This window comes from Erpetoichthys calabaricus, chromosome 3 (assembly GCF_900747795.2).
Source record: "Erpetoichthys calabaricus chromosome 3, fErpCal1.3, whole genome shotgun sequence".
NCBI classification, from domain to species: domain Eukaryota; kingdom Metazoa; phylum Chordata; class Cladistia; order Polypteriformes; family Polypteridae; genus Erpetoichthys; species Erpetoichthys calabaricus.
Window position 1 is genome coordinate 53296182 of NC_041396.2, and position 24134 is coordinate 53320315.

At 36.4% G+C, this 24134-nt stretch overlaps 2 protein-coding genes across 5 annotated transcripts in view; one reads left to right on the forward strand and one right to left on the reverse strand.

Moving 5' to 3' along the window:
* Positions 1-24134, forward strand: part of LOC114648035 (intersectin-2-like) — a 277957-nt gene that overhangs the window by 192483 nt on the left and 61340 nt on the right. For all 4 annotated transcript variants that reach the window (XM_051925602.1, XM_028796817.2, XM_051925601.1 and 1 more), the window contains 6 exons: positions 3132-3190; positions 11361-11527; positions 13522-13567; positions 15098-15219; positions 19126-19222; positions 20171-20362. In XM_051925602.1, coding sequence (XP_051781562.1) covers positions 3132-3190; positions 11361-11527; positions 13522-13567; positions 15098-15219; positions 19126-19222; positions 20171-20362 — 683 coding nt within the window. The remainder of the gene's footprint in view (positions 1-3131; positions 3191-11360; positions 11528-13521; positions 13568-15097; positions 15220-19125; positions 19223-20170; positions 20363-24134) is intronic.
* Positions 1-24134, reverse strand: part of fam228a (family with sequence similarity 228 member A) — a 218345-nt gene that overhangs the window by 108964 nt on the left and 85247 nt on the right. The window lies entirely within an intron of this gene.

A 24134-nucleotide genomic window follows, 5' to 3' on the forward strand; every position in this document is an offset into this window, starting at 1 on the left:
TAATCCCATTGAGAACTTGTGGTCAATCCTGAAGAGGCGGGTGTACACAACCAATACTTGTGTCATTCTCAAAACATTTGGCCTTGACTGTACATGTGACAGAAAGCTGCTTTGAGAATCCTATGGGATCGACATGGGTGCTTTGATGTTTGATGAATGGTTTGATGAGGTGAAGCAAAAATGCTTACATACAAATGCATTCATGGTGCTTTTATATTCAAGTGTCACATATTCCCCAACATTGTGACACGATATATTTTAAAGGTCTCACATACCATCTTCTGTGCTGTCTTTTTTTTTTTTTCTTTCACCTTCACAACAGCAGAATGTACGGCAGCGTGTTTGAGCCACAGAGAAAAAAAAAAGTTAGTGACACAGTGAAAATGTCTATTTTGTGAGCTTAAATCTCAAAATGTCCACATTATGATCTCGTAGTTTATTTTATCATTGAAGTAGACCATTGTCAACGTCATCTTAAAACTGACCCAGCTGTTAATCGCTACGTGCTTCTGGGGCAATCGCCACACAGAGCACATTTATGATATTCCAGCTCTCTGCACATGTAGCATCCTTAGATTTATACCTGATATCACTTTCACGATGAAATGTGTTGAAGCATGTATGTTACATTTTACAGATAAATCGTCAACTTTAAATAATGAGTACTGTTAATAATTACACACGGTGGCGGAGCGGCAGTGCTGCTGCCTCACAGTAGGGTGACACATCCCAGGTGTTGCTTGTTTTCCTGGTGGGTTTCCACAGTGTGCTCTGGTTTCCTTCCAAGGACATGAATGTCTGGGGATTTGGTGATGCTAAAATGATGCTAGTGTGTGTGTGCTTGTATTCACTTTGTGATGAGTTGATGCCCCATATAGGGATTGTTTCTGCCTCGTGCCAGATGCTTGCTGGAATGGGCGCATCACTGGATTGATGCATGTAATCATTAAACATTCATACTTTTCAGAGATAGTGTGGCAAGTTGTCCTCGGAATTTAATGGATGTTTCAGGCAATTCACAACACAGGGAAGCCAAACATGGTCTTACCATAATGATTTGTCGCTCTGCCACCTGGTTAAATCTTCCAGATTTACATAAACTACGCACACAATTATAAACAGTACAACACTTGCATAGCACTAGCATCCACAGGTGCGCGCAGAGCCGGCCCTAGACAATTTCGGACCCGAAGCAAACTCGACCCCTGCAGCTAGGGGGTCCGGGGCAGAGCTCCGGCTGCCAAGCGATTTCCTGCATTCTGAGCTGCAGAAATGCGTTTTCCTGGCATCTACAACCATCACTTTTTGACGATTTCCGTTTGACACTGACAACCGTAACGGTAACACACTCACAGGAGCCAAATTTGCAGGCTGTCGGCGCAGACTGTTGTACAAGGCCCTGAGTGAAGGGTATGAGTGATGGAGGTCGGAGTGGGCTCGCATAAATGTCTTTAGTGACGATACATTAACAGATAAAGCTAATTTTTTAGCCAGCTTTTGCTGTTTCCACCAGGCAGCACATGGAGGTCAATAGCTAGGCCAAGCACTTTTTTTTTTGGCTTCTGACTCCTCGGAGTCGGATACAGGTTTGTGGGGCTTGGACGGCATTGCGGTATCTTCGACTAATGGAAGTTCAGTCCTGGTGCTAGTGCCGCTGCTGCTGCTAGAGCTAACCGTTTTCCTTAGGAAGCGTTGCAAAGCGCCTTTTTGGGTAGCGAAGAATTAATCTTTCGCTGATTTTTCTTTACGTTTTTGAGCGCCTGATTTATATTTCTTTGGCAGTGGAACTGAAGACATTTGGAATACAATAATTTCAAACAGTGGAAATTCGGCAAGGCCTAACTACTATCTACAAGACATTCTTTCTAACAAAATGGAAATATATTGATATGAAGGAAAGTGATGGCTTTTACGAAGAGAAGGGCCCCTTTTATGCTCTGTCGAGAGTGCAGTGCAGTGGAGCGGCCCTGACTGAAGCGTAAGTGGCCGCCTACTGAGGACAGAGGCACAGATGAGCCATGGAGGCGGCAACAGGTGCGCGGGCCTGAGTGAAGCGTAATGAAGATTGGAGTGCCGAGTGGAGATGTCCATGTGGAGTAATTAAGTGATGGAATATGTTGCCGTAAATTATATATATAAAAAAATTAGTCATAGAGGTTGGAGTGAAGGAGTCTGTTGCTCCATTGGGCCCTCCGCAGCAGCGTCGCATCACAGGAAAAAAAAAAAACCTTGGGCGCAGTGGGACCCCTCCAGCTGTGGGCCTGAAGCATTCGCTTCGTCCTAAGGCCGGCTCACGTGCGCAGCACGTGTTGCGTTGCATGAAGTATACACCTGGCCTAAGGGGTGTGTAACCTGTGAAGAGTCAGCATAGATTAAAGAAGTGCATTACTGTATATTTTATAGACAGTCAAGGAGAAGGTAAAACACTTAATTGAAGTGTATCATGAGCCATTTAGGTGAGGTTATTAATAGGTATTGCTGCAATAAATGCATAGTAAGGAGTTAAATCATATGTCTTTGTCCTTCGTTATGTAACAAAAACACACAGTAATTAATCATTATTTTTATATAATAGCTTGTGCCATTACAGTTTACTTTTTACAATTAAAACAGCACAAGAATAATATTTGCCTTGGCACATTTAATGGTCCATGTGTCTGTGTGGGTTTCCTCTGGGTACTCTGGTTTCCTCCCACAGACATGCAAGTTAGGTGGATTAACCCTAGTGTGTGATTGGGGTGTGTGTGTCTGTGTGTGTTCACTGTGTGATGGACTGGTTTCTGTTCCAGGGTTTGTTCCTGCCATCGTCCCTGTGTTAGTTGGGATTGGCTCCAGTACCCTCAACAACACCTGTTCAGGATAAAATGGTTTAGAAAATTACATTTAATGGATTTGTCTAAATAGATAATATCCATTTTAAATCTTAGTAGATATTTATTTGTTTTTTTAAAGAATAACTATAATATTCAAGTGTAATATTTTCATTAAATATTTTGACCAGAAGGGAGCATGTTTATAAGGGTAAAAAGAATTAAAATACAAATACTTCAAGCAATGTATTTTGTATTTGTGAAATAATTGTCAATTTGTTTTCATAATATAATTACTAACACAACTTTTTTTATACTTAGACCTGTTTATGCATCTGTCAGCAAGGAGCCAAACACTGTTATTGAAACACAAGCAGAAGGTATGATGAAGATTTTAAAACATTTGCTATACTGTATTAAATAGTAGGATTACTTCCTTGTGTGTTTGATAATTTTACTTCTTCATGGTGAAATTTCCTCCAGTAAAGGCAGGTTTAAAAGAATGCAACAAACAGAGCTTAGATGCTGTTCATCTGCTTAGGTGGAATTCATCTGCTTTATGCACTTGTTTGAGTTGCTTTGGTATCTATGGTATTTACAACATGCATCATAATATATATAATGAATATCAAAAGTCTATATAATATTACAGAAATTTGTTTTGTTAACATTTTTAAGTTTAAAATGAAGATATTAAATTGCAACATCATTACTATGAACACGGAGAGAAGGCTAATAAGATCTTAGCTCAACAAATCCACAAGCAGGAAGTTCGCAATGCAATTTCAGTAATCACCAACACAGACAGACATAAAATCATTGACCATAAAAATATAATGCACACATTTAGAGACTACTACAAGTCCTTATATTCTACTCAGTTTAAAGAATACAAGACATAACCTAAAATGTTTTGGAAACATTACAGATACCACAGCTAGATACTCTCAGTGCAGAGGAGTTGGATAAATTGCTGACACTATTAGAATTACTAGACACTATAAACTCACTTCAGAGTGGGAAAGCAGCAGGTCCTAATGGCTACCCTGCTGAATTTTATATAAAAAAAAATCAATTAAATTAGCTTCCCTTTTATTAGAAACATTTATAGAAGCCAGATACAATAAAATTATACCTCAAACTTTTCGCCAAGAATTAATTACTGGGTTTCCTAAAGAAATTTGGACTTATTACAATGTGCATCATACAGACCATTCTCACTTTTGAGTAATGATGTTAGTATACTCTCCAAAGTTCCAGCTGGAAGGATTGAGAAAGTGTTCCCTTCTGTAATATCACAAGATCAAACTGGATTTATTAAAGGTAGACACTTAGCTTCCAATCTTCGAAACCTATTTAATGTAATATATTCGCCCATAAAGTCTAACACTCCGATATTTTATTATCTTTGAATGCAGAAAAAGCATTTGATATGGTTCAATGTGATTACCTATTAACCGCATTGCATAAATTTGGGTTTGGCCCGAACATATGTCCATGGATCAAATTACTGTATACCAGTCCAGAAGCTTCAGTTTTTATTAATAACAGTATTTCAAACTAGAATGCAGTTCTAGACATGGATACCCCTTGTCACCACTGCTCTTTCTTTGCAGTTGCCATTGAGCCATTGGCTGTTCACTGTCGAAATGCATCAGATATAATGTGTATTTTCAGAGAAAGATTTGAAAGGAAAATATCACTGTTTGCGGATGATTATGGTACTGTATATGTCAGACCCACAAAATTCTGTGACTGTAGCCCTAACTGCACTAGTAGAATTTCAAAAGATATCTGGACTCAAAATTAATTTGAACAAAAGTGTGCTTTTTCTATTGAGTTGTCTAGCAAGCAACATTAGATTGGACACCTTCCCTTTTATCATTGCAGATCAGTTTAAATACCTAGGGCTAAATATCACAAGTAAATATAAAACTCTTTTTCAACAAATTTTGTTGTCTGCATGGAAAAACTTTAAGACGTATATAGATGGTCTATCCTCCATCTTTCTTTAGCAGGGAGAATTAACACTATCAAAATGAATATCCTCCCTAAACATCTGTTTCTATTTCAAAACTTCCCCATATACATTAACAAATAATTTTTTAAGAAATTAGATTCAATCAAACCTTAATGTATTTGGAATCTGAATCAGAAGATGGCATGGCTCTACCTAATTTTCCGTTTTATTACTGGGAGGCAAATACACAAGCCATAAAAAACTGGGTATTGACACAAATAGATGAACACACACTAGCGTGGTCTGCAATAGAAGTGAAATCCTACAGTACTTCTTTATATTCCTTGCTTTGTATGCCAGTAAATACAAGGTAATATACTAACAACCCAATTGTCCTTCATTCACTCAGAATATGGAACCAATATTTTATCTGTGGCACCTCTACATGATAACCACCTTTTTCCACCCTTTCAAACTTACACAGTTTTTTAATGTTTGTAAAATATATGGGATTAAATCATTTAGAGATTTGTTTATAAATAATGTCATTGCTTTCCACGAACAATTACGCTCCAAATTTAGCTTTTCCACTTTCTCCAAATCAGAAACTTTGGTAAACAAAGATCCGTTTTGAAGACTCAGATAGCATTTCTATAATATATAAAAACATTTTAAAGTCCCTTCCTTTTAAAGATCCCAGAGTACAGTGGGAAAAGGATCTTTTACTCAACATTTCAGAAAAGGAGTGGAAGGCAGCCATACACAGAATTCATTCTAGCTCCATTTGCACAAAGCATACAATTATTCAGCTTAAAATCTTTTATCAAGCACATCTATCTCGTTTAAAATTGTCAAAAATGTTTCCAGGGCAAGATCCAACCTGCTAACGTTGCAGTTGAGCTCCAGCCTCACAAGGCCACATGTTTTGGGCATGTACCATATAAACTTCATTCTGGACAAAACTTTTTAAATGCCTATCAGATAGCTTTGATGTCATAATTGCTCCTAATCCATTAATAGCTGTGTTTGGTGTATTCCCAGATGGGCTTAAAGTAAAGAAGGACAAACAGACTAATTGCCTTTACTTCACTATTGGCACGTAGACTGGAAGAATATTAGCCAGCCTCTTTTAAGTCACTGGGTAACTGATGTTGAATACTATTTGAAACTGGAAAAAATAAAATTCTCATTTAGAGGATCTGTTCAAAACTTTTTAAAAATATGGCAGGATCTAATCAATACCATTTTATCAATAACATTAGTGAGGGTTGAGTTGAATTTATTTTTGTTAAGTTTGACATAATGGTGTGGAACATTACATGCTTTTGATAAATTCAATAAAAAATTATTAAATTAATGAGTAAATAAAATCAAGATAAATCAAGTCTGCCCTTTCACCTCTTAAAGATATAGCAACCAATTATTTTATGTGAAGAAGAAATGGATCTTTTAAAAAATAAAAATTTTCAATGCCCTAGGTAATTAGTACTTTATGGAAGCACTGTTTGCTTTCAGTACAATACTAAATCTGTTTTAATAGGTTTCTATCAACATGGCACATATGGATTTTGTAATTTTATCTAGCTGTTCTTTGCAGAAGAGTTCAAGGTCAATTGAATTGCAAGGTACTTGTGCTTTACCTCCTGTAGATGAATCTGTTTATTTTTCATAGCTTTGAGTTTGGAAGTGACACTCTAATTTTTACAGAGTACTTATGGTGTCATTTTTCTTCCATTTCTTAATAATGCTCTCCATTGTGTTCTGTGATATATATATATATATATATATATATATATATATATATATATATAATTGCTTTTGAAATTCTATTATAAAACATATCTATACTTTACAAATCCTTAGATCATTTGCTAGGCATTCCTTGATTACATTGATCTTTATATTGCAAAACCCACAAACCAATCTAGATAGATAGATAGATACTTTATTAATCCCAAGGGGAAATTTATCATTGCCACCTCAGAAATACAGTACAATAGTACAAACTACTTTGTTTTTGCACAGTGTTCCTCTGCAGACCGAGTGCTGTGACAACTCTTTAAGCCAAAATGTAAGAATAGATTATACCATTCACTAAATACAGGACTATTGCATATAAGGATGCACAAAAAAGTAATTAGAAATTAATTAAGATAAATGAAAAACAACTTTGTGTTCATCCCAATTAACCAACCAACCCTAGACAAATCTTGGAGTGCCTGGTGAATTAAAAACTCACAGGGAGAAAATAGAAACTCTGCCTAGAAGACTGGATGCAGCATTTGATCCCAGTCCTTGATCTGGGAGGCAGAAGCAATAAACTCTGTGCGTCCCTTCCTCGGTTTGGAATGCAATAGGGAAAATACAAACACAGTTACAGCCCTCTATTATATAGGGTATGGGTATGTGCACTTAAGCAACCAAGGGAATGATAGTTTTTTTTTTTTAAAATTTTCCTAAAATAATAATCTTTATATTTATTTAAAATTTTAGTTGTCAGATTTTATTAATAGTGAAGCAGGTCAGATTGGATTTGTTTCAGCTTTTAATTGAACAAAAGATGAAATTTACCCCTATTCAGGATGCATAATCTACAGTAGATTAGTTAAAGGATAACTTTGGTATTTTTGCAGTTGAAGTAATTTTATGATGCATATTATTTTGCACTGTGTTAAAAAATGAAGCGATTTTTATAAAGTTTAAAAATCCTTTGTCTGTTCTTGTTGTTTACAAATGGGCTGAAGGGTCATGCTTCCATAAGTGATAGAAATAGCCACTTTGAAGCAACAAGCCTTTAATTTAAGAAAATACAGTAATCCCTCCTCCATCGCGGGGGTTGCGTTCCAGAGCCACCCGCGAAATAGGAAAATCCGCGAAGTAGAAACCATATGTTTATATGGTTATTTTTAGAATGTCATGCTTGGGTCACAGATTTGCGCAGAAACACAGGAGGTTGTAGAGAGACAGGAACGTTATTCAAACACTGCAAACAAACATTTGTCTCTTTTTCAAAAGTTTAAACTGTGCTCCATGACAAGACAGAGATGACAGTTCCGTCTCACAATTAAAAGAATGCAAACATATCTTCCTTTTCAAAGGAGTGCAAAGCAAGCAATCAAAAAAAAAATCAATAGGGCTTTTTGGCTTTTAAGTATGCGAAGCACCGCCGGTACAAAGCTGTTGAAGGCGGCAGCTCACACCCCCTCTGTCAGGAGCAGAGAGAGAGTTAGAGAGAGATAGAGAGAGAGATAAAAAATCAATACGTGCCCTTTGAGCTTTTAAGTATGCGAAGCTCCGTGCAGCATGTCCTTTCAGGAAGCAGCTGCACACAGCCCCCCTGCTCACACCCCCCTACGTCAGCGCAAGAGAGAGAGAGAGAGAGTGAGTGAAAGTAAGTTGGGTAGCTTCTCAGCCATCTGCCAATAGCGTCCCTTGTATGAAATCAACTGGGCAAACCAACTGAGGAAGCATGTACCAGAAATTAAAAGACCCATTGTCCGCAGAAACCCGCGAAGCAGCGAAAAATCCGCGATATATATTTAAATATGCTTACATATAAAATCCGCGATGGAGTGAAGCCGCGAAAGGCGAAGCGCGATATAGCGAGGGATCACTGTATGCCTTCCATGTTTATGAGACACTCTTGTGATAAGGAAAGGAAACAAGAAATAATTCTTTTATTATGGATTTTTGGAACTATTTTCCTAAGGTAAGAATATATTTCTTGTTCACTTGTGTGCTCAAAGCTGCCCTAATGAGTGAAGTTTAGACATTAATTTTGTCTTTCACAGAAGTAGTCTGAAAATGTGCATATCCAGGGTATAAACATAAAATAAAAAATGAATGCATTTACAGTTTCCGTTGACTTCCTTATGGTAACCACAATGTCTTAAAATTGGTTGTGAACACTACTTAAAGTGGTGCTTCATTTCTGTAGCACATATTTCTCTGTAGACAACTACTTACAGCAAAAGAGGAAAAGAAAACTTGTTCCTGATCACCCATTATTGAAACTGACTGCAGTTTCAAACATATTTCAGATGAGTCATTTTACTGTAGTTGCAATGAAGTGGGTTGAAATGTACAGTCAGTGAAGAGTATCAATGGCAAGGTTGTTTACTAGTAGATTGAATGCTGTATAAGAGTCACAGTAGATGAGTAGCTCTTATGTATAGTGGAAGGGCAGAACAGTCATTAGTGGTCCTGCTTTATGGATCTAGTGTCATAAATAATAACATTCTCCATATAGTCACTTGGATCTCTCATGCAGAAACACTAAGTAAGCATTTAACACTGCAATATATAATTTGAATGATTATGTGACTGTGGGTTGGCTCCATGCTCCTACTCTTGTCTGGGATGCTCTTGAACCCGACACTATCAATAATGTAACTGAATGAGCATGGCAGATGCGGACAAAACACACATAAAGCAAGGGGATGGAGTATAGGTGCTCAGTGCTTTTATTAAAAACCAACTAAACAAAACAGTGTCCCAAAGTGCAGTGCAACAACATCTTTAAATAAATAATCCATTAAAATAAAAAGTGGAGGTTAAAAAGAGTTCAATAAATATTCTTTTAAAAATGGTGAGGTTAAAACCAGAGACAGTCCATTAAAAAAAAAAAAAAAAAAAAAAAAAAAACAGTGAGCCCCAATGCTTCCCTTTAAACCTGGTGTCTTTTTATCAGTAACATGTAATGCAGCCTTGTGTAATAAAGCGGACTTATGACCTGACATGTCTTAAGTTTTCTAGCAGTGGTAGAAGCATGTCCCTTCAACAGAGGAACTCTTCCACAATGGCCATTACTTCTAATTTTCCAAATGTGCACTGCCAATTGCCACTTGTTTGTTGCATCACCTTACCTTCCAGTTGCATATTTTGCTCTTGTTGTCACTCCAGTTCTGCTCCTGTATTGGAGATTATTGGTAAATTCTGGCTTGTACAAATATGGTTCAGTGATTACGCTAAAAGTATTCTTGGCATCATAGTCTGAGATATTACTGATTTAAAATTATAGCTTATTTGTCAAACTAAATACCTTTAAGGAATTGATTCTTAAAATGAATATGGCATGGCCAGCATTCACATAATGAACTATAGGAAGGCACACCGCTGGGGGGGTGAAAGGTTACATGAAGGGAGAGCCAGTTGGTAGAAGTGTTGCAGAGCTGCTGTTCTTTTAAAATGGCCGAATCTCACAAATAGATTGCACACTTATTTTCTTCCTTTCTAAAGCAGCATGTATACTCTGCAATCTCAAGACACAGATTAATATCTGATAACATTCTTTCCTTAATAAATTGACATTATTTTGTAAGTTTAGCCTTTTTCTTATTTGGACCTGTTTACCTTTCAGTCCCATTGTAAGCTACAAGAACAGTGGAGTTATTTTATAAAACAGTTAACTTTAGAACACAATGTTATGTCTCAAATTAATATACATAATTATTGTGAAGAAATAACTTTGACTTGAAAAATTGAAGAAGGTATTCATTAATTAATTCAAATTGGTAACAGGTGACTGTGCACAGTGAAGCAGCCATAGTCTTATTTTGACATACAGTACAGGTAATCATTTTTATGACAGAGTAAAATGATTTTCAACTGTATGTTTAAAAACATAAATAAATAGTTGGCTGCTGATGTGTTGTGCTCTGAGGAAGAATGTGACAGAGTAACAAAAGGGTAAACTGGAGGTAATTCTGTTTTGTGTACTCCTTTTATGTGCGCTTACTTGAGAGGCAGTGGAAAAGGGCATTGGAATGCACATGGTTTGCTTAAAGTGTTATTATAAATATAATTAAAATTATCTGCACTATATTCAGTACAATGCTTGGAAGCTTATCTGGTTTATTGGTTTTGGTATTAGTAAATATTATTTAAACAGAAAATTCTAATCTTATTTTATCACGAACCCACCCAAACCAGCAATACTGTTTATAATGATTCTTGACTTTTAAATTTCAAAAAACAACAAAATGAGGGGAGAAAAAAAAACAAAAAACTATTTTTTATTTTAAACATAGTGTTCTCTGTCTGTATCTATCTTTCTCTATGTTCTGTTGGTAAATTAAACAAGATGTATTATAATCTAATGTACCTGCCATGTATCTACCAGTCTAATCCAATCTTGTAATTTGTATAAACCTTCATTAAACTTGTGCGGCTGTATGAATTCTTTTTATTAAATTCTTGGTCTTATGTCTTCTTGGAGAACAAAGATTTAAAAAGGTTGATATAATAGAAGGCAATGGTGACTAATGCTATACAATGGCAAATGATATGAAAACATCCATAGAACAAAAAGAAAATCTGTTTCTTGTTTCACATAATCCACATGTCAGTTGACAGGACAGGACACTGGATGAGTGAATGAAGGGGAGAGGCGGATTGGTCACTATTGGCTTGTATTAGATCAGTAACTTTTGAAAACATGACATTAAAAAATTTTCTCGGTGATCACTACAAACACATGGGGGAAGTAATATGTAAAAAATATATATAATTTTTATGTGGACTGTTCCTTTAAGAGACATTCCTACATTTTATAATTATTGGTCTATTTTTTATTTTATTATCTCTTGTAGAATATATAGCACTTTATAATTATGAAAGCCCAGAGGCTGGTGATTTGACATTCAACGAAGGTGACACAATCATGGTGACACAGAAAGAAGGAGAGTGGTGGACAGGAAGCATTGAAGACAGAACTGGAATCTTTCCTTCCAACTATGTCAGGCCAAAGGAGACTGATGTATGAACATGTTTAAGGACTTTGTATTTTCATGAATGTCGTATATTAGGAGTTTAAAATTACCTTCTACATCCAGAATATTTTAAAGCTATTTTACATTATCTTTTTATTTACACATGAAATAACATTTATTATTTATTTTTATGTGTCAGTGTTTAAACATAAATAAGTTCAATGCAGTGTTATTTAAGCTATAATATTTTACTGTGAAATTCTGTCCGAAACAAAACTTGACTTTGAATAAATTAACAAGGCATGGTTTCTTACTCATCTTCAGAACATGCTGGAGATACATGTTCTGTAGGCAGTATTTATAGTACTGTATTTGTATCACAAAACAAACACACGTGTAGTACTGTAGGAATTGAAGTTTTCCTGACTAAACACACATTTTAGTGCAAATTTACATTTACAGTGCATTGTCAAACACCCAGAATTATAGCACAATGAGAGAAATTGGATTTCTTTAGTCTTACAATGGCACAACAGAATGTTTATTATAGTCATCCATTAGATATAAGTGATACCTTGCTAATTCTTTCAGATGCTTAGTTATTTGTTCAGAACCAATTTGATTCTGTCATGGGCATGAGGCTCATGAGTTCACTTGAGGAATTAATAATGTTCCAATGGCTTCAGGAAGTAAAAAGATCAACAGACAGCTAGTACAACCTACTTTAAACCTTTATTTCAAAGCAATGTCCAACACTTCCAAGAGGGAAGAAAGGGTAACCAAAGTCATTTTGTTGAAGAGAAATTTTATTCCTGAAGCAAAAGCCAAGATTATGTTTAGGTGGAAAACTTTGGTCTTAAGATTCTGAAATTCGAGCAGTTATCTGTACACTTCAGGGCAGATAAAGCCCACTGCCAAAAGTCCACCATCCCAGATAACTATGAATGAGTTTAATGTAGTTTACTAGGAAGATCCTTTTGTTGATGAGAGTATGAAATAGAGCCCAAATAATGGAGAACTGAACATAATTATTTACTGCATAGATATCAGTCATTTGAACCTGCTCCCAATAAGTGAAGATTGCTAACTAGCCATTCAGGATGAAAAAGCCAGTGAATGTATTAAATGTCGCTTCTTGTTAAAATATTAACAGAAAGACATAATATGTGAATCATGGTTCTGTCTTTAGTCTTGATTGAAGCTTTTCATTTCTATTGTGACAAACCCGTTTATGATGATTATTCTATTATTAGTATGCAACTTCTAATACTCTGTTAAGTCTGTGTCATTTCACACATATTGTGTGTACCTCTTTTCTCACACTGAGAAGGACACAAGAAGAAATAAGAGAAAGTAGATCTCAGATTCTGCACAGTGTGATTTCCAGAATAACTAACTAGATCAAATGTTCATTATTTTAGTGAGTCAATGAAATGAGAAGTGGATTTATTTTGTCTTTTTATTGTCGCATCTGCAGCACATTGCTTCTGTAATCTTTTGCTTTTTGTAATTGATTTGCCTTGCTTCTTAAAATGTGTTGTTTTAATGGACATGTAAGCATAAGGGTCTAGAATATAATTAATGATGGAGCCTTACACAAAACCAAAGTCACAAAGCACCCAATATTATTTGTTGCTAGACCTCTTTAGCAAGCCCTCTTAACATACCGTATATCAACCAACTTCAGAGTTTGATTAGATTACTTTGAAGAATGTTACTTTTTATTACATTTAGGACACCGGCATAAGAAGCACAGGCAAGTTTCTGCACTATAATTCCTTGCCAATGTAGAAAAAGAAGAAAGCAAATTTTTAAAAATGTGTTTATATAACCTAGACACTCTAATGTTTAGTACATGCAACCAGTTTGTTAATATAGTTGTATCAAAAAGACATTTAAAAAAGGTAAAGCTACCATGTAATTTATTAACAAGAATATTTTATTTATTTTTCTTGCAATCTGTGTTAACCAAAATACACCATCTCTTTCTCAAATGTTTATTGTGTTTATACCTCAACATTTTTTTGTCTATTTCCTACAGAGTTTGTGCAATGTAATTAGATCAGGAGTATTAAATAAAAAACCAGGTATGTTATCTTCTTAATATCTATAGCTTTTAAATATAGATGACACAAAATAATAAGATCTATGTAGATACAGACCTATTTATAACTGTACATTTTAATATGCATGCCACTTATTAATCGTATGTTAAAGGTGTTCCATGACTTAAAATCAGATAGGCAAACTAGTAGTGCACAATTAATGTGTATATTATAAGTCATTCACACACAGATTTTTGTTGTGCATAAAATTTATTACTGTTAAAGAAATACAACTAGCTATATGCCAGTGTTATAACTAAAGCTAATAATTAACTACTAAAGAAACTGAAGCTTATGATTAAGTCATTGTGTGATTAATAAAGAAGCAACACACCAGATACATACTGTAAATTAACGTAAAGTGTATGGTTCACTGAATCTGCATTAAGTGCTAAAAATCTGCAATTTAATACCTAGAAAGCCATTAGTATTTAAAAAAAACAAAAGTGTAATCTTCAAGCAGTGTTCTGATTCTGGATAAGTAAACCCCGCGATTCGCTAGCGAATCAGAAATCCTAGAATGGCAATCAGTTTGCGTCTGACTGTGGGGCAAGCGCAATATGCGCCTCGGTGGGAAGCCGCTGCGTGAAGACATATTATGGAGGGTATATGCGGTGGTGTGGGCGGTCGCGTCCGGGAAGCCGTACAACCTGGCGTGCACGCTTTACCTCAGGTGTAGTTCACAGGTCGTAGTCTCGTTTCTGTGTTTTCTTTGGTTTGAGCCACGACTCCTTTCGCAAGCGCGTTGTAGGTGCGCGCGTTGTCACAGCAAGGACCTTTGGTTTGAGCCATGACTCCTTTCGCAAGCGCGTTGTCACAGCATGGACCTTTGGTTTGAGCCGTGACTCCTTTCGCAAGCGCGTTGTAGGCGCACACGACATCTGGTTTACAACCTTCTCGTTTCTGTGTTTTCTGTGCAGTGCAGCAGTGCGCGTGCGCCTCGATGTGCCCAGTGCCCTGCGTCCATATCCGGTTTACAACCTTCGGTTAGTAGGATGGATTAATGTATTTTGTCATAAAGCTCTCGAACATACTTATGATTAATGTAATAAAATGTACATCTTAGTCCATTATTCTGACTTGGGGGAATTTAAGTAATAATTCATTTAATCATAGGCCAGCAATACAATTCTGCAGTCTAACTGACCTACAGTAATATCAAAATATGATGGTTTAATCTGTACATTGTTAACATCTAGTCAGATGCACTGATAGGTTTTCTCCTGAAATCATCCTCATACATGCGCAACATATTAGAAATACATGTTTAAAATTTCAGTCTTATCTTTCAGCCTGTTGTATTTAAGCATTTGTTCATTTAATATTCATCTTCAATAAATGATATTTATTTAAAAATAATATAGGAGTAGTTATTATTTGCAGGCTTCTGACAAATATACAGTTTCTCTAATTGCTTTTCAGTCACATAAGCTAGGACAACTCTCTATTACATGTTAAAAAGGTAATATGGTGTTTGCTACAAATATAGTTACAGATAATTCTGTTTTTCAGAGATTGCTCAAGTAACCACTGCATATACAGCAGCAAGCCCCGAGCAGCTCAGCCTGGCTCCTGGGCAGCTTATTCTCATTGAAAGTAAAAATCAGTCAGGATGGTGGCAGGGAGAGCTACAAGTAAGTAAAACAAGTAATTAAATTGCTAAGTAGTAAACTGAACTGATTCTTCATCAGTAATGGCAGTAAAAGCAAAAACTGGCGTTTGTTAAAATTGTTACATAGCACAGCACCTTGTGGATCCAGCATCTTGGATTTGAATCTCACATCTGGACATTACTTGTATGAAGTTTGGATATTCTCCTCATGTCTGCATGGCTTTTTTTCTCACTTTCCCAAAGGCATGCAAGTTAAGTTAATTAGTTATTCCAAATTGGTCTTTCTGTCAGCGTGAGTGTGGGGGTTTGCAAAAGTGAATCCTTTGGTGGTCAGGTGCCCTGTCCAGGTCTGTTTATGCCTTGCTCCCAATGCTGCCAAGACAGTAAAGTGGATTAAGCAGGTTTGAAAATGTTATGATGTGTTGTTAAAGTTGTGCAATTAAAAAAACTTTTAAAAAAAAGTTAATTCAGAGTACCAAGTTAAATTTTAATGTTAGGAAAGTTGAGCAATTTTTTAAATGCTAAGGTCTCTTGTAGTTGTAGTATTTTGTTTGTGTATACAATGACTATCAAACTAAATCATAATTGATTGGTTTGCAACAAGATTTTCATCTTGGACAAATATAAAAAATATTTGTATTCCTTGGACTAAACCTTTGTTATGGCCAGTTTAGATTCTAGAAAGTGTGTGGTTAATGTACATTGCTAAATTTTAATGTTTTAACTCTTAATGTTTTCCTTTCTCTTCTGATGCACCTTCATACTGTACCTAAACATGTTTATCTTATGGACCTCATAATTACTGTAACATTTGTTTCCTTTTTTGCAGTAAATTGCCCCTCTAATTAGCATGATCATTTTCTTCTCTTTGCCATCCTCAATGTTATTGGAATTGCTATTAATTTGAAATCCTCTCCTAACTTCTCTCTAAGCTTTACTAACATTTCACTTTCTACAGCTCTTTTCCCGTCTTGTAGTTCTTTGAATTTTTTTCTACAATGTGTACCAGCATAAAATAAATGTGCATCTTTGATATTATAGCATATGTATCAGATTGTATTCTGTCCCTCTTCAGATTTACTCTGTCTACCATACTGTTTTGGATTTACTTGGTCATACTTTTACTCATACTGCTGGTCATGCACTACATTTTTTTGTTTTGTAAGGAAATATCCCTCTTAAAATTTCTTAAGCCAATGTCAGAACCTCTTAAATATTTTTTAACCTATGTGAATCTTACTGTGCCAGCTTCTTGGTCTCTATGTTAAACTCTACCAACAGTTACCGCATCTAAAGACTCAGATCTGTGTTTATATAGTGTGCCCATAGTATTGCCAGATTTATATCTTCATTTTCACTGTTGTTCTTTTTTATTTACTACAAGGATACTTTTCACCTGTTCACTCCCTTTCTAATGCCTGTTGCCAGTCTCTTTTCTCCAGTCCATATTAGGCTGTTTCTGAAGAATCAGAAGCTGCTCCTCCTGATACCATGATCTACTGCAGTAGCTTAATGCATTTAGTCACAGACTTTATTCAGAAAAAATAGGTCTCTTCATCTTGTCCTAACAAAGTAGCATTTCCTGAAGATGGAGCACTGTTTATCTCTGAACATGATTCAAGTTAATTTTAATACCATCAGAATGTTTAAAATATTGCTTTTTTTACCTTTGCATTATTTTGCCACCTTCTTTCAAGATGAATTCAATACTCTTTACTTCTCTCTTTTTTACTTCTCTTATTTTGTCTCTTACTAGTGTAGAAATTGCTGATGATTATTAATCAATAAAATGCCTACCCAGGAGGACGCCATTATAATGTCTGATTTGAAAAAGAGATTTTAACTTGGTTAATTACCAGTTTTGCCTTGGCAATACCAGTAATTAATCAAATAATATGGCAAGGCTCCTTATTTATTTACCATACCTTTCTTGGTTGTAGGAGGCAGGTCTCCGGCCTTTAGACTGATATCAAGGTAAATGAAGAACACTCGTTTTAAGAAACATAATAACACAATAGGTTAATAAAACACAAGGCTTATAGACATATGATTACTGCATGTATACGTTGACATATAAGACTGGACATAGACAGACAAACATATAACATAACATATAGGCTGTTTACTGGTATTTAATAGAGTTCTACTTTATCTTGGCACAGATAAATAGTTTTATGATACCAAGTCTTTACGGATAATGTTCGATGTTGGAGCTGTTGCTTTGTTGTTGCTATGGGTTCAAGTGGACGATTCTTCATGCATTGGAGTGCACTCTTTCTCTTTGCTGCATGATTCTTGTCATTGTTGTGCTGATGCTTCTTCAACTTGTCTTTTGCTGTCTTTTGCCACTTCTTAGGGAAAAGACATTACTCATTCTGTTCTAAGAGTTTGGATGCTGAAGTTTCCTTCTTGAAATAATGGCTGCTCCTTAGCAGACAGGGCTCAGTGCTTAGCTTCGTAGATTGGATCTCTGCTCTCAAGCTCACAAATAGAAAAGTTTGTTGGCTTTGGTTTCCAAAGCAAGAGGCTCATAGCTTTTAATTTGAGAGATTTTAGAAAGCCATTTTAGAGAGTTCTTACTCCCTGAGATAATCCCAGGGAGGGTGCCCAGAGAGAATCCCCAGGTAGTTCAGTGATTGTCCAGCAAATATTCCAGAGAGAGAGAGACATAGCTTCTTCAAGGTGGTCCAGGGAGGTTTAACCTTCTCCTGATTGGATTGAAGTCACTTCCAATTACAAAATCAGTGTTTTTTAATAGTTGGGTTCTTCTGTCCGTCTTAGTTGTCACACACTGAATTATAGGTCTTTATCCTTGCTGAGTCCATTTCATATCTTCTGGCTCAAGAGGTCTGCAGAGGGTCCTCTGGAGGGATGTCAGTTCAACATCTGGTTTACACCTCTCTTATCAGATGAACTCCAGGCTGATCTTGGTACAAGTTCAAGTTCAGTCACTTAGTTTGGAATGGAAGTGGGGTTTTGTGCAGCTGGACACCAGCATCCCTGTTAAATCTGTTTTCTTAACAGGCCTGGTGTGCCACGAAAGCCTAAAAGAATGGGCAATGCCGACTTTGTCCTGCACCAGTCTTTGCCAGCCATGGACTTTTTTTGCAACTTCCTTGATGCTTTCTTACTTGCATTATAAGGCATAAATCTTGCTGCTAGGGATATGACCAAAACTTACTGTTTCGCATCATATTATCTTTAAAAGCTGTACTTTCCAATTCCAATAGTGACTTCCTGTCATAATGCCTTAATTGGCTTGGCATGAACCTGTCAGAAATGTTTTGACACAATATTTAAAATTTTTTCAAGATCTTGTTATCAACATATATGTATGGATGTTTACAATGTATGCATGTATATATGCCTTTTGTTTGATTCTGGATTTTTTTTTTAATGTATTGGCTGCTGTCATTTGTTCTCAGCACTATGCTTCCATACATTATGGCTCCTTAGTAATCAATAATTAGAGCCTTAATTTTTTTTTTATTTTGCTGGCCACCAGATGCTTTTGATATATTTTGGGGGAGTCCTGCCTAGATCAGGTGAGTTGGGAAACTCGCTTGTAGATTGTTCCATTAAATTTCTGGTTAAATGGCAAGAGTGAACAAAACTGAGCTTAAGTACTCAGCAAACAGCCTAACAGTTTTCTAGGTGAAGATTAAGTAAATTTTTCCTTACGTGTGAATAAAGGCCAAATAATTGCTAGCTTTTAGTTCCTTTAGTCTTACCTTTGGGAAGGAAGGGTCTCATCAAAGCTACTTAATCTGTCTTAAAGCCATCAAGTCTTCTATGTGGTTGTTTGTGGATCTCATTCTGTAGTGCATACAACTGTCAAAATACTATTCTTTATTTTAAGTAAATAAATGATCACAAAGCCAATTTTCATCTCTTCAGTTTTCTTATTTTTTTTTCTTTTTTGTTTAAGGCTAGAGGAAAAAAACGTCAAAAAGGATGGTTTCCTGCTTCACATGTGAAAGTTATGGGGCCTAGCAGTGGCAAGATAACTCCAGCTTCCACTTCAGGTTCATGTGCTTTTTTTTTAAGGTGTTAATGAAACAACTATACATGTTTAACACGTTTACATTATGGTAGAGTAGTACTATGGTGTTGTACCGTGTTAGCTATTATGGATGTAATGAGAAGTCAAGCAAAATTGCACTTTTTATTGGCTAACTAAAAAGATTACAATATGCAAGCTTTTGAGGCAACTTAGGCCTCTTCTTCAGGCGTAACGGTTGCTACATGTTGTATGCGCTGGATTTAATAGCGAAATACCTAGGCCGGTTGGATCCAAAGCCAAAGAGTACGGTCTAAAAGGAAGCGGGGAATATGGATGGGGTATGTGAATGACTTATATTTTTATATATGTACTGTAAATATATGTATGTGCTGTGTATATTCACATGCTGTCTGTAAGTAGTCATGTTTCTTTTGTCTAATTTACTTTTTCTGCTTTGATGTTTTTCTGCATATTTCACTATAAAGGAGTGATTCACGGGTAGGGTCATATACATCAGTGTTTGTTTACTTGTTCAGTTCAATTTCGTATATGACTTTTTAAAGAATATGTATATGAAACTGTTTGGTGTCTGATGGTTTTATTTATTGTTCATAAAAGACACCTCTATCAAAGGGGATCAGATTGGGGCTAAAGTTCTGTCCGTTTTCCGAACCTGTTACTAAGAGCAGGAGGTTCTTGTGTGTGTTGGGCTCTTCATATTATATTTAGAGGAACTCGCTATACAGGCAAGATGTAAATGTAAAAAGATGTACATCTTGCTTGAAGAAAGGACCAGGGTTGCCTCAAACGCTTGCATATTGTAATCTTTCTAGTTAGTCAATAAAAGGTGTCATTTTACTTGACATCTCATTATGGTAGAGTAAAATATATGTGTCAGTTGATTAAGAAATATAGCATTTGTGTCTCATAGCTAAATAACTTATTGCTTTTTATTTCCCCCTATTTACAGTGTGTCAGGTAATAGCAATGTATGACTATTCAGCCGTGAATGAAGATGAACTTAGTTTTTGCAAAGGGCAGCTCATCAATGTTCTGAACAAAAATGATTCGGACTGGTGGCAAGGAGAGGTCAATGGAGTAACTGGCCTCTTTCCTTCAAATTATGTAAAGATGACTACTGATTCTGATCCAAGTCAACAATGTAAGTTAAAAGAAATATGAGTATAATTAAGATTCTTTCGGAATTTAACATTTTTGTCTCATTTTAGTTGATTGTATTTTTTTTTCAGTGTTTTGTTTTGCAGGTTAATTAATTGCATGGCCATAATGTTTACATTTTTGTAAAGATATGTTTGTTCAAATGTAAAGTAATCAAATGCAGTTGGTGTCATAAGGTACTGAAAATTATTTCGGTTTGAATAATCAGATTTATTATTCATTTTATTTTTATTTTTTTTTAGAGTTACCTCAATAAAATGGCAGAAGTAAATTTTATTAACAAATTAGGAACTTAAAAAAGGTCTTTGTCTGTTTATACTTAATTTCTTTATTTTACAGCTTATTTGGTGTTATTTTACCGTAAGTGAAATGTGTCATCTTTATTGTTTAATCAGTAATCTATATTGCAACACAAATCAGTCTAAATTAAAGTACATGATTTAGCTTTATTTAATTTTAACATTATTTAATGTTAGAAAATACCTAGAGCTGTCAAAAATGAGAAAAATTGAGACAGAACTAAAAAGTTTACCTTAAACTTGTTTGCACAGTACAGTGTTTAGTGCTGCTACCTTACAGGTTCAGCATTATGGGTTTGAATCGTGTTGAGTTTGTCCTGTGTCTTGTTTTCCTGTCATGCATTTTAGGTTAATTGATAATTTCAAGTTGGCTTTCTGTTGGTGTGTGTGTGTGTAAGTGTAAGAGAGGGTCCTATGGTAGGCTGAAGTTCTACCCAAGGCATTTGTTGCTTTGCACCAAAACCTTCCGGGTTAGGCCCTAGTCCTCCACTACATATAATTGGATTAAGTAGGTTTGAGAATGTAGTGTTTCCTACATTAGTAATTGCTGATATATTATTTGGTAAAGTGGTTCATTCACTTTTATCTTTATATCTCCTTGATATTTGCTCTCATTAAAAAAAAAAAAAAATAAAGAAGCAAATCCAATAAAATAAGTCAAATGTACTTTTTCCTTTCTTAGGTGCAGAACAGATTAACACCCACTTAACTTTTAGCTAGTTTTGTTTTCCTTGTTGATGATAATTCAGTTTAATTATTTTTGTAAAAAATAACTAACATTTTTTGGGGGTTAATATGAAGTCCAGTATTACATAGGGTTAGGAGGCCCACCCGAACATGCAGTACATGTTCTTCCCATGCGCCACAATAGATGGCTACTGTACATCATCTAGATAGATGGCACTATTTGAGTTGTGAGGCTGTATCACTGTGTCCAACAGATGCTGAAAGGTGGCTGATGCCCATGCAACCCATATGGTAGGTCATGATATGGCAGTATCATGACCATGACCATGCCAGTACTGCCGCTTTTAACTGCTAGCGGGGGGGCTAAACACATTTTTCTTTGGTGGATTCTGGTAAGGGAGTTTGCCAATAGCATTTTGTCATGTTAAGTGTGATCAAATATCATGCTATTCTGAGTCGCTTGAAAACTTAATCTAGTTGTAGCATTGGATATGCATCGAAATGGGAAACTTGACTAAGCCAAGGGAAGTAATTGCAAAAGCACCAACTGCTGGCTGTGGGACCAATACAGTAGGGCTAGTCTCTGTTATAGCACGTCTTTATTTGAAAACAGCAGTGTCACATTGTGGGGAGCATGAACGTGACTGAAAGAATAAAACTGATTAAAAAAAAAACGCTAACGTTAATGTGAATGTTTGAGGGAAAGTAACATACACCATAAATACTGCAGTGTTCGGTCAACAAGACACCAAGAAGAAATGATTGGGCTGCGCTTTTGTCTCTCCTTTTACCTTTTCAGTGCAAACTTTTACAAGTACATAAATTAAACAGGTTATTGCAGACTCCAATCAAATGTATGTTTTTATTGTATAATAGTAACAATAAGAGCAGCTCACTACTCAAAATTGTAATTTTGAGAAGCGGCCAGAATTGAACCCTTGACCTCTTGATTATGAGTCAGCAGTTCTTACCACTGCCACCCAAGCGGTCATGTCAGTGTCATACCCTAACCCGATTTCTTTTTCTTTGGTTATATTGTTGAATAAAAGTACACTTGTTTTGTTATACGTGCATCTTTTGTGAAAGTGTTTATATGATATTTGGACTTCAATCTTGACACATTATACATTTAATGTCAAAATTTTGTGGTTAGTACTATAACATGAAAAAATTTTCTGTTTTAGCTAAGTGTTCAACATTTCTTGCATTTCCTGTCATCTTATATTTACAAAGATCGTTGTGGACACGGAACACACATGAAATGCATGTGTTCCAAATAACGATCGATTATTTACCCTATACAACTCCAGGAACCTCACACCCAAATAAACAAGACTTGATCTGGGAGAACTTTTTACCTGAGTTGAGCCGTGGCGGTTGGAGGATGGGACAGCAGACTGGTTGCTGCTTGTGCTGATCAACACATTTACAAAACAAAAGACCCTGATGGAGAGGCACAAAGGAGTTTAAGGTGGCCTGGGATTAAAGAGTTTTTTTTGTAGGTTTCAGGGATTCTAGTGTTAATCACTTCAGGAAGAACAGGATGGCTGCTTTGACCTCCTGTCGTTGTTTGAATGTTAAATTAGCGCCGAAATTAAGTCTGTTTTTGAGAGTGAAGTACGAATGTGGTTAGCCAGAGTAGAAATCAGGGTCCCATTCCTTACACTCTTTCAACAGGTTTACATGATAAACGTGTTTGGCTGGTCAACGCTAGGTTGTTTTATCAAATAGTTAACCGTCCTTTCTCCTCCGTAATTTCATAATTGGTCCTTGCAAATGAATCAGCAATTCGGAATGGATAGTGGGTATGAGTAACACGACACAGTCGCTGGGAACAAACTTATGGAGCATTGTGCCACTATTGTAACACCTGGGGAAATAGGACTATTGACCTACTGTTTGCAAACGTTAAGGACGCATACAGCACCACCCCGCTGCCTGCGCTTGGGAAAGCAGATCATAACCTGGTTCTTCTTCAGCCTCACTATAAACTAAGAGTGAGGGAGCTACCTACAACCACACGCTCATTCAGAAAGTGGTCCCCTGAGGCAGAGCAGGCTCTGAGAGACTGCTGTGGAACTACAGACTGAGATATCCTGCATGGGTCACATAGTGAGAACATTGAGGAGGTTGTTGACTGCACTACTGACTACATCAACTTCTGTATGGACATTGTAGTTCCAGTAAGAACAGTACGCTGCTATGCTAACAACAAGGCATGGATTACAAGTGACATCAAGGGCCTTTTGAACCAGAAGAAAAGGGCTTTTAAAGGCGGTGATCAGCATGAGCTCAAGCACGTGCAGAAGGAACTCCCGAGTCCAGCTCAGGGTGGCGAAGGAGCAGTACAGGAGAAAGCTAGAGCAAAAGTTGCAGAAAAACAGCATGAAGAAAGTGTGGGATGGGATGAAGATCATCACTGGCTGCAGCTCGAAGTGGGGTGCCTCCATCGAGAGAGACAGGGAGAAAGCAAACCTGATGAACAACTTTTTTAGCAGGTTTGACCACCTTAACCCACTGTCACTCTCACTTCAGACCACTGCATCCTCCACCCATCCTTCTGCTGATACCAGCATAGGAGAGAGTTTTCCCCCACCCACAATTACAGCAGCCCAGGTAAGCAGAGAGCTGAGTAGAGTTTGTGCCAGCAAAGCAGTGTGTCCAGATGGAGTATCGCCATGACTGTTGAAGGCCTGTGCGTTGGAGCTGGGGAGTCCTCTACAGCGCATCTTCAACCTGAGCCTGGAACAGGGGAGAGTCCTGAGGCTT